At 41.9% G+C, this 12,160-nt stretch overlaps 2 protein-coding genes across 13 annotated transcripts in view; one reads left to right on the forward strand and one right to left on the reverse strand.

The window, feature by feature from the left end:
- Positions 1–86: 86 nt before the first annotated feature.
- On the forward strand, positions 87–2,242 carry LOC106746061 (eukaryotic translation initiation factor 3 subunit I). Its single transcript, XM_014622232.1, has 5 exons — positions 87–205; positions 466–712; positions 794–1,074; positions 1,162–1,362; positions 1,440–2,242. Exons 1-5 carry the CDS (start codon positions 203–205, stop codon positions 1,686–1,688), a joined length of 981 nt encoding a protein of 326 aa, XP_014477718.1. The 5' UTR covers positions 87–202; the 3' UTR covers positions 1,689–2,242.
- Positions 2,165–12,160, reverse strand: part of LOC106746058 (kinesin-related protein 4) — a 14,124-nt gene continuing 4,128 nt past the window's right edge. For 4 of the 12 annotated variants that reach the window (XM_014622221.1, XM_014622226.1, XM_014622222.1 and 1 more), the window contains exons 3-11: positions 11,606–12,011; positions 10,162–10,261; positions 7,121–9,487; positions 6,957–7,045; positions 5,806–5,943; positions 4,945–5,121; positions 4,559–4,681; positions 4,292–4,396; positions 2,165–4,174 (exon numbers count right to left, since the gene is read on the reverse strand). In XM_014622221.1, coding sequence (XP_014477707.1) covers positions 3,860–4,174; positions 4,292–4,396; positions 4,559–4,681; positions 4,945–5,121; positions 5,806–5,943; positions 6,957–7,045; positions 7,121–9,487; positions 10,162–10,231 — 3,384 coding nt within the window. In that variant the 5' untranslated portion in view covers positions 10,232–10,261; positions 11,606–12,011 and the 3' untranslated portion in view covers positions 2,165–3,859. The other 8 variants (XM_014622218.1, XM_014622223.1, XM_014622217.1 and 5 more) reach the window with 8 other exon arrangements.

Raw genomic sequence — 12,160 nt, forward strand, 5'->3', positions numbered from 1 at the left:
GCCATGTGGGTGCGGATTTGATAGATTTTGGAACAGACGAAAGTCGTCTGTGAGTAACCAAATTTCGTTATCCATCTAATCTATGGTTGTCTCACCGTGCCTGCTTCCATTTTCCAACCGACCGAAACCTCGTGTCATTATATTTTAATTCAAAAGAAATATATTCGTCAACTAAGGACTTTATAGGGTTAAACGCTGCAAAATGGTAAGTTCTTTTCAATCTTGTATCGAAACCAACATTCCCCTCGGCAATGTCCGTACATTGTGCTGATAAAATATGCGATATTTTAACCCTGATCATCGGAATATTGTGTAATTAATTGTACTTTTCCGCAATACTGTGGAACTTTAAACAAAGTTCAATCCTTCTATTTACATTATCTATGTGTGTATATATGTATACATGTCTTTTATGACTCATTTGTCATCTTTTTTGAGATACTAAAAGCAATCACCTGTTTTCAGAAACCCTTGATGTTACATGGGCACGAGCGTGCCATCACCAAGATCAAGTATAACAGAGAAGGTGATTTGGTATTCTCTGCCAGTAAGGATAAGCAACCTAATGTTTGGTATTCTCTGAATGGAGAGCGTCTTGGAACCTTCAATGGCCATAATGGTTCTGTATGGTGCATCGACGTCAATTGGGATACTACACGGTTGTTATCCGGAAGTGGTGATAATTCTTTAAGAGTTTGGGATTGCCAGACTGGTTTGTACATAACAGGGTTATACAAGAAAACATTGATATAGTTTTGTTGTATACTTGTATCTTTTACATGATATTGTTCAGGCAAGGAGATAGGTCAGCTGCATACAAATAGTTCAGTACGAACCTGTGGCTTCAGTTACTCGGCGAATCTTGCTGTATTCTCCACTGATAAAGCCTTGGGTCATCAGTGCGAGATGTTTATTATGGATATACGAAATGTCGACCCTACGTTGTCGCAAGATGATGCAATTTCTAGGATTTCAGTTAATGGCCCTAGGATCTCAGCCATATTATGGGGTGCCCTGGACGAGACGATCGTTACAGGCCACGAAGATGGAGAGATCACTCTCTGGGATGTGAGGGTAAGTATCAGACAAAATTTTCATCATTGCAACAATAATTATTGGAGTATTACGAATTAGTAATAATGAATATTGCTTACAATACAGACCGGAAAGAAATTGTCAAGTGTCAAAGGTCACAAATCGCAAATAAATGATATGCAATTTAACAAAGATGGCACCATGTTTGTGACCGCGTCCAAGGATCACACAGCAAAGCTTTTCGATAGTGAATCTTTAATGTTGCTGAAGACGTATAAAACGGAAAGGCCCGTGAATTCGGCCACAATATCACCGATTTTTGATCATGTAACTTTTTACTTCGGAGCATCATCCATTACCTTACTGTAATGTTACATTCATTAAATTGATATATTTCTCTACAGGTGGTTCTTGGTGGTGGTCAAGACGCTATGGACGTAACTACGACGTCCGCGCGACAGGGCAAATTTGATTCGCGATTCTTCCACATGGTATTCGAGGAAGAGTTCGCACGTTTGAAGGGCCACTTTGGTCCCATCAATTCCCTCGCTTTTCACCCCAATGGACGCAGTTATTCAACGGGCGGAGAAGACGGATATATACGCATTAATAATTTTGATCAGTCCTATTTCGATTTTCATTTTGAGTATTAAATTTATGAAATATATACTTTGTGCGAGATAACTGTAATTATTCACTCCTTCCTAGAATTCAATTGACAACGTTTTGTGTGATCAAGACGTAAATTAATTATTACATTTCGATCGAATTTTTTGAACTTCTTTAAATATAGTATTTCAGATAAAAGTCCCACTTGTCATTGAAGCGTGATGAAAATGGTGACAAATATCCTTGTGACAATGTGAATTTATAACTGCAGAATATTATATTATTATTCGTAAAATATCTATCTTACACGTTTGTCGAAGCTTTAGAATTTTTTTTGACAACACTGAAAATAATATATATATATTTACAAAACTATCATTTCTCTTAGTCGTGGCAGTTTTCTGTTCATGCTTGATTCTTTTTTTTACTTAGGATCGTGCTTTTTTACTCAGGCCGAATTCTGTTGCTACCAAACGGCGATAGGTTTCAAAGTGTGTGACGCATACTATAGAAACCTTAGTTCAATGTTGGTACACTTTATTCTTGTAATCATATAATATTGTACAAATTATTACAATAAACTATATATTTCTGTAATTATGTCTAGCGATGTTTCTTAGTTTTACCAACATGGCTTGCCGTAAGCGTTTGGCAAGTAGCAGAATTAAATAATACAGCCATACAGTGCAAAAACGCACTATCTCATATTTTTCATTGTGTGATTATAGTTCCTTCTAAAATTATATATCCTACAATAACGTACAAAAATGATCAGGACAAATTGAAATTACTAAATTAAACCCGTTACTTTTAACGACTATCTACATATTGATGTAACCCTATTATCGTTCCGGAGTGTATACAAGAAGAAAATAAAACGGTTAATTTCTTCTTGTAATACACTATTGCTATGCTCTATTGTAATTTTACATATTTATATATGTAATATCATGTGTGAATACTATATTATATATATACATATATAAATATGTATTCATACGTCACGTTGTGTGCTAAGTCCAATACTCCGTTTTATATTCACGTTTATCGTTTATCAGAAAAAAATGTATACACGAGTGTGTGCCATCCTATTTTATTGATATATTTCTTTATATTATATCCTATATTAATGTACATTTTTGTTGTTCTTATTAAGAGCGCAGAAAATAAAATTGGGTATTTTCTGTCTTAGTATATTACGCGAGACTAAAAAAGTCAAACTTAGTAATAGATACAATTTACAAGTTCGATTAAAAAAAAAAAGGAAAACTGCTCATGTTGTACATTATAAATTAACGTTTTTTTTTCTCATGTAAGGAAGTGTCATAAATAAGAGCATGAGAATAATTTCGACAACTATTGATCAAGATAAATATGATGGCGAAATGAAGGTATGTATACGATCGGAAGATCCACACGGCAAAGATAGATAGTATACATTTGTCGTTAGTACCTGTGTACTATAGTTTCGCGAGACAGTCGAGGGCACTCTGGTCAATTAGTAGAATTTGTCACTTCGTATAATCGCTCGGAAACTGTTTCGCAAACATGATGTTTATCGACTTATCAAATCGGAGATTAAGTAAGAGGACAGCTTTCAATCCATTGTCCCGGATAGTTAGCGTTCATAATAACAAAATAGAATAAATTCGAATATATTTATCTTAGAAAAAGAATTTATACACATTATATAGAGAATTCACTATGCAAGAGGGGTAGAGAGAAAGAGAGAGTAATCCGCACTGCACGTGTGACATGTTTATGCGTCGTCACATATCGAATGTGTAGATACACTTGGTATTTCACGAGAGTCCGTTACACACACATAGGCGTTACACAGGTCGGGAGAATACGCTGCTATATAAGGATTAACCAAGGAGTTAGACTGAAGGCCACCCTTTAATGTTTTTACAGTCTATTTTTATGTAGGTCCGATAACAACAATAAAAATTCTTAAATAAATATATCGGTATAATCATTGATGGAATATTATTACGAAGTCAACTAGTTCTTGTTGCAAATAGTTGTAATTGATTTCTTTTCCTTTCTTTTCTCTGTTAGGTGTCGTAATTTGCGCCTTAAGCAATAGTATACATACACATGTACACGGCACGTTGATCGCCATACGTTCACGACGATCGGCATGGAGAGTACCACAAAGAGTTATGCGAAATTCGATCAGACGAGACACAAGTATCACTCAAGCTCATCATTGCTATTTTCCTCGGCCTTGAGTCGCGCCGGATCTGGTTGTGGGTTTCGCCGGTTGCGGGATAATCGTAATCTCGTCATTGATCTTCAACGGCTTCAGAAGGGAATCGTTGGATCTGGACGACGGCGATGCTGGCGCGTTTTTCTTGTCCATCACTCTCTTCGCCACGACACTGTGTGCCGAATACACGTGATTCTCGAACTGCTTGTACATACCGAAAGTGGCAGTGCAGACTGTACATTTATACGACAGGTGTGCTGGCTTTAATGTCATTCCGTGGTCTCGAGCAACGTGATTCAGTAGTTTCCATTGATATACCTGGAAAGCAACGCTCGTTAACTCTCGGTCCCATCGTGTTCATTTCTCTCGATCATTCGTTCTTTCCTTTTCGAAGAGAACTCTTAATTACTCTATGTTGGAAAAAAGTGAACTTACCCTGCCACAGGATGGACAACGACCCGCATCTTTTCCTTTATTTGCTGCATCTTGCATGCTGGACGTGACAAGTCCATGAGATCCCAGTAAGTGTCTTTCCAAGCCCTGTCATAAAAAGGGTGCGGTATTAATCTCCGAGAACAATTGTTAAACGTATGTACAGATTTTATAATAAGCAGTAACGATCTAACGTATTCCGTCCAATTATTACAATATTAAAAACTACAACGCGGGGTCATTATTTTACCTTATTAATTTTCTTTTTACCTGATCTGTGAAAAATCGGAATTGGCATTTCTGGCAGTTTAGTGGAGGTCTGTTGTAAATCATCTTTGGATGTATTTTTACTTTATGGATCCATTGCATGTGATTTCGTAGTTGCTCTAGATCCTAAAATAAATATGACGGGGGAATTCAATGCAAGTTCTTTGAAGAAATTCACGTATTATTACGCGCGATATAATATTGATAAAATCTTGCAATTGCCAATACGATTCGCAAGCCAAGTGATATATTTATAACTTGCGACTTGTGAAAGCTTATTTCTTACAAAATCAATTCTTTTCATATATTTACTTTTTTTAACGTATTTCAGGTATAGTTAACGTTAAACATAAAGAATGTGAAATTTACGAACTTATCGGCACACCTACCTTAATATATCCGTCACAAATTTCACATATAACAAACGAACTCTTGCCCCCAGATTTTGAAGAAGTGCCTGATCCTGGAATGGAGGTTTGAGATGTCGTACGTGGTAGTGGAGTAATAGATATACTCGGCTGACTTAATAACTTTGCTGTAGGGTTTTTGGGACTGGCAGATGTGTTCTGAAAAATATAAAGTACCTATGTTATTCAGGATACAAAATACACATCGGGTCATATTATTTTTATAAATTATATACATATACTGATAAATATATATATATTTTTTATTAGTAATATCCACCTGAAAATTGCATCTTCAGTCAAAATCGTACACATTTGTTAGATTGTTTCGTTCTCACATATATGTAAACGTGTGCATGTGTACATTTGTATGTGTGTATGTGTTCCTTTATTTTCTTACTCAAAAATTAAGATAAATATTTATGTTCCCAGTATTAATAAATAAAAAAATTACACGTATATTAGAGAGAGAGCTGATAGAAATTTAGCTCTTGTTCTGTTTTGTAGATGTGTAGTCGTATACTGTTATATAAATGAACAAAAGGGTGTGCGCGATAAAGGACTAAGGAGTCTAAACGCATGTTTCTTTTTCAGATAACGTGTGTGTATGCGTGTACAATTATGGGGGAATAACTGGCCTGCGAAAGTAAATTAGATGGGGAATTGATATTGTTGTGCGTGATGTTAAGATTCACAAGCGGCTATAAACGCATTTAACTGGAGACTTAATTGAAGAATGTTAAAAGCCTGTTTGCACCTGCGAAAAAACACATCGTCGCATGCGGTCACAAGTATCATGAGATCAGAGTATTCTCCCACTGGTATTTTCCTATATTTATTTACCTGTGATGAGGACAACCTAGACAGAGAGTCGATTACGTTGGGTACAAGTGCAATTGGTGTGGGTTGACCGGAACTGCCGCCGCTACTGCTACTCACTCCCGAGACAGCCGACATGACAGTCCCAGAGCCACCCACCACCTGCCACCACCCATATATCTTTTTTACTAGTTCTTGGAGCTTTCGGACTATTTAAAGTGTGATATTTCGAGTGTGTGTATACACATTCGTAAACATCGTTACTAGAAACGAGATAATCCATACAGTCTAAAGACTCTGTGTGATTCACACTCCCTTCTGTATTGTTGCAACACGGACATAACATAGTACGTGAGATATATTGATTCACCAATTCCCGATATCCAGAGGAGTTTTGATTTAAAGTAATATTTACACGTTTTCTCGTGCAAAAAATCTATGGTACCAATACCGGGGGGGGGGGGGGAAACGAGTAAAAATTTACTCTCCCATCTTAGTTTTCCTTTATGTGCCCCAATTTTGTGCATTTACAACTTGGTTACTTGGTCATTTTGAACGTAGTTTATATTACCCTGCCCGCATTTTGTCGATGATTGTTGCACAGATATACCAATTCACAAAATAAAGTAACGATATACACATCCGTCAAGAAAATGCGACCAATGGTGGTATTATGTGTAGTGTAGAGCTTAATAATATGCATATACAGTTTAATAAGAATATACTGAATACTTAATACATGTATATAGTTTATTCTATTTTTACGCAGCGTGTTGCAGTGTTTTTTTTTTCAAATTTGAAGGGCATGACTTTTCACGATTATCATCGCCCTTGTATGTTAGTATAAGCACATATTTTGATTTTGCGATAAAGAAATGTAAATGTATGATGGTTAAAATCATAATGTTTAACTGTGTACATGTGAGTGTCTGTGCGTGCGTGTAGGATGTATATTACGTCATCCTGGGAGAACATAGCATAACGATGAATAAAGGGGATTTACTGGGTCGAATCGAATTTTAAATAAAAAAAAAAAAAAACGTACATCCTCCCGAGCGGTTCTTCAAAGCGGGAATTATCGTGACACTTTGCGTTATCACGCTCGCCACCCGCTATACACCCGATTATCAGTGTCTGCATGTGCGTGCACGTAAAAAAATGAATGCTATGTTTACCTGGAATATTTGGTTACTACCAAACTGGTATGACGTGGGCACCAGTAAGCCAGAAGATGTAGGACGATACATCATTCCTGCAACATTATCTGAAATAGAATTCCTATCAGTACGCGTTGACAAGTGAAGAGAGCATTATTTTGCCTGCTCTTAATTCGCCTCACCTTGCCGTATCGCAGTAGCACCTGGCCGCAGTGTTTTCAGATCGGAGTATCTCGGCTGCATGGGCGGCCGACCTCTCCCACGACCGGTGATCGGCGCGGGCAGCAGCTTCGGTAGCAGCGGCTGCGGGCCCTTGCCGCTCATTGCCATCGCCGCGAGCGCGTTTGGATTGGTCGGCCCGATCGGTCGCGCGCGATTCAGTCTCGGTATTTTCGCTGGTGGCTCCCAATCCACGGCTGGCTCCAGGTTCCGTTCCGGCCGGAACTTTTTGGTGCAGGCGAGAATATGCCGCGTCAACTTGCCTTTCTGATTGTCCTCAAACGGACAGTTTGGGCACTGATGGAAGGCCGGACCGCGCTCCAATCTACCGCGAGTATTATGCTCCGCTTCCATGTGAAATAGGATATCGTGAGGGCTACGCACTTCGATCGGGCAGAAGTTACACTTGTAAACGTAATTACGCATATGCGGGGTCTCTAGATGATGCTGCATGACTAAGGTCGATTCCGTTTTAAAACTACAGAATTCGCATTTCTTCATCTCTAAATGGAATGGTTCATTGTTCTCTTTGCTAAATTCTAGATTCTTGATAAGCGAGTTTATAGCTAATTGAGTCTCGGCCGAGGTACTGCCCTTGCCCTGTTTGCGCTTTTGAGTCCGTAAGAGATCGGTTTGCACATACTCTTGAACTAGGCTCGTTCCGATTTGTATGAAGAATTTGCCCAGCGGCAAGTCGAAGTATGTCAAAGTATTCGGTATCTTGTTTCTATCTTCCTGCCGCAGATGATCGTTTTTATCAGCTATACTACTGAATCCGTGCTCGGTCAAGTCTATTGAGTTGTCGATCGCTTTGTCGTCGATGTCCTTCTTACTTCTCCCCTCACTTTCGCTTTCCTCCGATTTCTCGCTGCCCTTCTTAGCAGAGTCCGAATGATCATCCCCATGCTCCTCGTTTCCGTCCGTATTTCTCTTAAGTTTCTCTTCCCTCTCCCTCTCCTCGATGCTCCTTTCCAACTTCGAGACGAATTCTTTCAGCGGTTTCAGAGGCGGTTTCTCGTATACGTAAGGTACTATGAAGGATGGCGCCTCGACCACGTACATATCGTCAGTCAACGACGGCAAAATCTGCGGCACCGTTGGCGTAACTGTGGTCATACTGCTGGTCTTGGGGCTCAACTGCGCCGTTTTCGAGGTCATGGGAACTGGCGTGATGGTTGTCCTCATGTTGGGATACATCGTTTGCGTTTGTCCCATGCCCATCGATACTACCGAGAATGGATTGGAGTTGGAGACTGAGTGGTGAGGTTTGCTGTTACTCACAGGCACTCCACCGCGTCCCGAAAGAATGGAGTTGGTGTCTATTATAACTAACGTGGGCTCCTTCTTCCCGCCTTTCACGGATTTGCTACCAGCGGCTATTTCCACCAAACGCTTCGTGTCGTTCACGACGATGGTGGTTTTGCTATTCTTGATCGGTGACTTCAGTTTCGAATTCTCCTTGTCCTTACTGTCGATACCGGCTAACGGGTCCTCCGGCTTAATCTCCTCTATGTCGGACCCATCGTCGTCCACTTCCTCTTCAATTTCTTTCTCTATGTAACTCGTTCGTTTGATGTTACGCGAACTCCTTCTCGGCGTGATACTACTAAGATCTATTTGTTTTCGAGGTTTCCGCTGCTTCGTGGGATCTTTAACGGCACGTTCTACCGATGCATTATGTCCATTGTTCTTTGCATTGTCGGTTATCTCTTCGATATCGGGACTGTCGCAGCTACCATTCTCCTCGCAGAGCTTGACATCCGACATCTCGAAGCTGCTGTCGGCCATTTCGCTGCTATCGTTTAATTGTTGCACATCGCTATTACTCGACATGTCATTGTTGTCCTGCTTCTCAGCAGATTTCTTCGAAATGAACACATCGTCATTATCCAATCGTATTTCCGTAATGCTCTCGTCGAGACACTCCACGTCAGAGTTGTTACTCTGTTCGTCTACCTCTATAGCCTCATCACAAGATGCGGTGTTTTTACACTCGGCTTCAGTTTTAGACACTTCACTAGAATTGTTCGTCTCACTCACACCGTCGGACGATTTCCCTACGTTAAAGTCATTTTTGGATTCAACCGTTTCACCCTCTTTTTTACTACTATCTACTGTATCCTTTTTCTCACTACCTTCATTTTTTCCTTCCTGGCTCTCACCATCATCGTCATCCTCGTCATCCTCTTCATCTCCATCTTCCTCATCATCACCTTCTTCTTCTGTGACCATCTCTTTTGACACAGTCTTGTCCATATTATCACTGGTATCCATATATTCTTCGTTGTCAGCACTATAGCTCCCATTGACCCCGTTTGGTATAACTATATCTGCAAGCAATTACAAAATATTCTTAATAGAAATGATTATGATTTAATACATAAATAATCTTAAATCAAGATAAACAATAAAAAGTATTTCTACCTTAATTAAAAAGATAAAATCCAAAATGTTATAAATTTTACATTGAGAATATCTCTAAAGTTATAATCTTCAAAATATAACCAACATTATTCTATACAATTTTAACGTGAAATTGTGAGGCTAGTGAGATTTTTCTTCATGTTTATACGTCAAGTTGAAAAAGCTCATGAAATAACTTTTATGAAGCTGCATCTGCAAATGTTAACATATTCCACAACTTCTACTCTAAATATATATATACACCTATTCTAGACAGATCACTATAATCATTAAGCATGTGCACACACAAATAACGCAGAAGTGAAAATGTGGTAATTCCTCAGAGCAATTTTCTACAAGAAACTTTCAAGTTGGTAATAATTAGTGCTATGCAAATGAAATACAATGTCGCGCATAATTATCACTTAGAGAGAATGATAAATGAATTAGTCTACAATGTTACTATCGATGGATCATTAACACAATAGTGTAGAACACCAATGACAAAGTAGTCAAAAGAGTTCCAAGTAGCAGAGATCATTCAGCAATCATTTATTCAGAAGCTAACACCAATATCTAACTACCAAAATAGAATGCTTACCTTTCAGATGTCTGTCAGGACTGCTTCGAGAAGAGTCCTTAATAGGTGGTTCTTCCAATGTGCCTTCCATGGGTCCACCACGATTCGCCGCGCAGTCGATCTAAACATTTAACGAACAGCACTGATAACAATCGGCAGCGTTCAAGCGAGGATGAATGGTGAAGCGTTCTGTAGCACGCTCTCTATCCTAAGCGGGGGCACAGACGGACGGGAGGGAAGGAATTTTTAGCGGGGCCGAATTTTTCAAAATGGCGCTGCGAATTCCGCACTTGCTTCCGCTCCCATAACCAACAAACTTCCGACGAGGGTCCTCGGCGCGACGGGGGTCTCCGAATGTGCCCGGGCCGTGTCGAACGAATACGACGGCGTCGTCTGAGGCTCCGCTTTCGCTCTCTTTCCTCGATGTGCGAATGAGTACACGGTACGTTGTGCTACACGCGCGCACACGCGAACCGACCGACGAATGGACAGACAGATGGACGGACGGACGAACAGACAGACGGACGGACGGACGGACGGACAGATGAACGCACGAATGAACGCACCGATGGATTATTCGAGAATCCTAGCTTGAAGATTACTTCATTCGCACGAGAAAACAGTTAGCGTCGTCTCTCAGTCAGTCACCTGCGCTTGCTTAGCCACCGCTAGTATCCACGAGCGTCGGTCAGACGGACAACCAGCTAGCTTGCCAGCCAGCCAGTTGGTCGGTCTGCCTCGACCCTCCGTGTGCACCTCTCCTCTCTCAACCTTCCAACCTCCTACACCTACACTCGGAGAGACTCCGTCGCGCGTATGCATGCACGTACGTGTGTACGCAGCGGGTGCGCTCGCGAGCGTGCGCGCGCGCAGAGCTTCCCAGCGAAATGCCGTACATGCCGAGTACGATGAAGACGAAACACGTCTATGAAGATAACACGATGTCAATACGATATGTCAATTACGTACTCGGGTGTATAGTCGAATGCAAATTTCCGGAGACGTATCTGTAAATGACAAGGACAGGTCCACAGAATTTAACGAGCTCGCGAGGCGGATCACCGCGTCGTCGTCGTCGAGAGCTTCTAGCGAAGCAGCCCGGCGTCGTGAAGGAAGAAGAAAGCGAAGAGAGGAGTAACGTGCGCGCGGCTATTCGCTCGCTTGTCATCTCCCGCTCGAGGAGACGCGGAGCGAAGGGACGGGGAAGGCAGAGGATTCAGCAGCGCGCGACCGACATGACATCGACGTGCGCGCGACTTAGATAGAGGTTATAATACGCGCGATGCGTCCAGGGTAGCGGAGAGGAAAGACGAGTCGGGAGGGTCCCCGTCGAGAGCCGGAGAGTCTCTCTTCGCGCGTCGAAGTGGACTTGGCGAACGTGCCGGAGGATGGGTGTCCTCGTCGTCGACGACCTGTCCGGTCGAGGGACAATCAAGATCGGGTCTCTCGTCAACATGGTACTCACATACGCGTGTCTCGCGGAGTCCCGCTTCTCGTGTCACTACTCCCGCCGACGGCGTCCCCGCTCACGGTATCACTCAGCACAACACCCGCTCGAGCCTGGAGTCGGTCGTGGAGGTCGAGGCCCTCTCTCGAGGGTATCGTCAGATCGCTCGCGTCGCGTGCACTCTCCTGTACACTCTCCTGCACCTTGTGGCCTCCTCTATCGCGCGCACCAAAGTACAGAAAGTGCAGGCGCGACGCGTCAACTCCCGGCGCCGTCCACCGCGTCGTCGTCGTCGTCGAATCTACATTCCGCCGGCGAGGGCGCAGTCTCGATCGTGTGACTTCTCCTTCGCGAAGGACGAACGAGCGTTTCACCACGGTGACGTTCCTCGTCGTAGCGAGAACTCGCGCGAATTTCAAGACTCCTCGTGAGAGAGAGGAATAAAGGCGGCTCGTTGTGAAGATGCACTTCTTTTTTTTTATATATATATAAGAGACACCACTACTCGAGACACGCCGAGGGCAACGACGACGTGCGCTCCACAGAGCGCAGAAGCGTGGAGGGTGGGGGGGG

Source organism: Dinoponera quadriceps, unplaced genomic scaffold, assembly GCF_001313825.1.
Source record: "Dinoponera quadriceps isolate SergipeBrazil2010 unplaced genomic scaffold, ASM131382v1 scaffold1782, whole genome shotgun sequence".
Taxonomy (NCBI): domain Eukaryota; kingdom Metazoa; phylum Arthropoda; class Insecta; order Hymenoptera; family Formicidae; genus Dinoponera; species Dinoponera quadriceps.

Bases quoted from the DNA above. Each gene is read 5' to 3' on its own strand.
- LOC106746061 (XM_014622232.1), top strand. The intron at 713-793 runs GTTTGTACATAA...GATATTGTTCAG, and splicing joins AGTTTGGGATTGCCAGACTG to GCAAGGAGATAGGTCAGCTG. The intron at 1,363-1,439 runs GTAACTTTTTAC...ATTTCTCTACAG, and splicing joins TATCACCGATTTTTGATCAT to GTGGTTCTTGGTGGTGGTCA.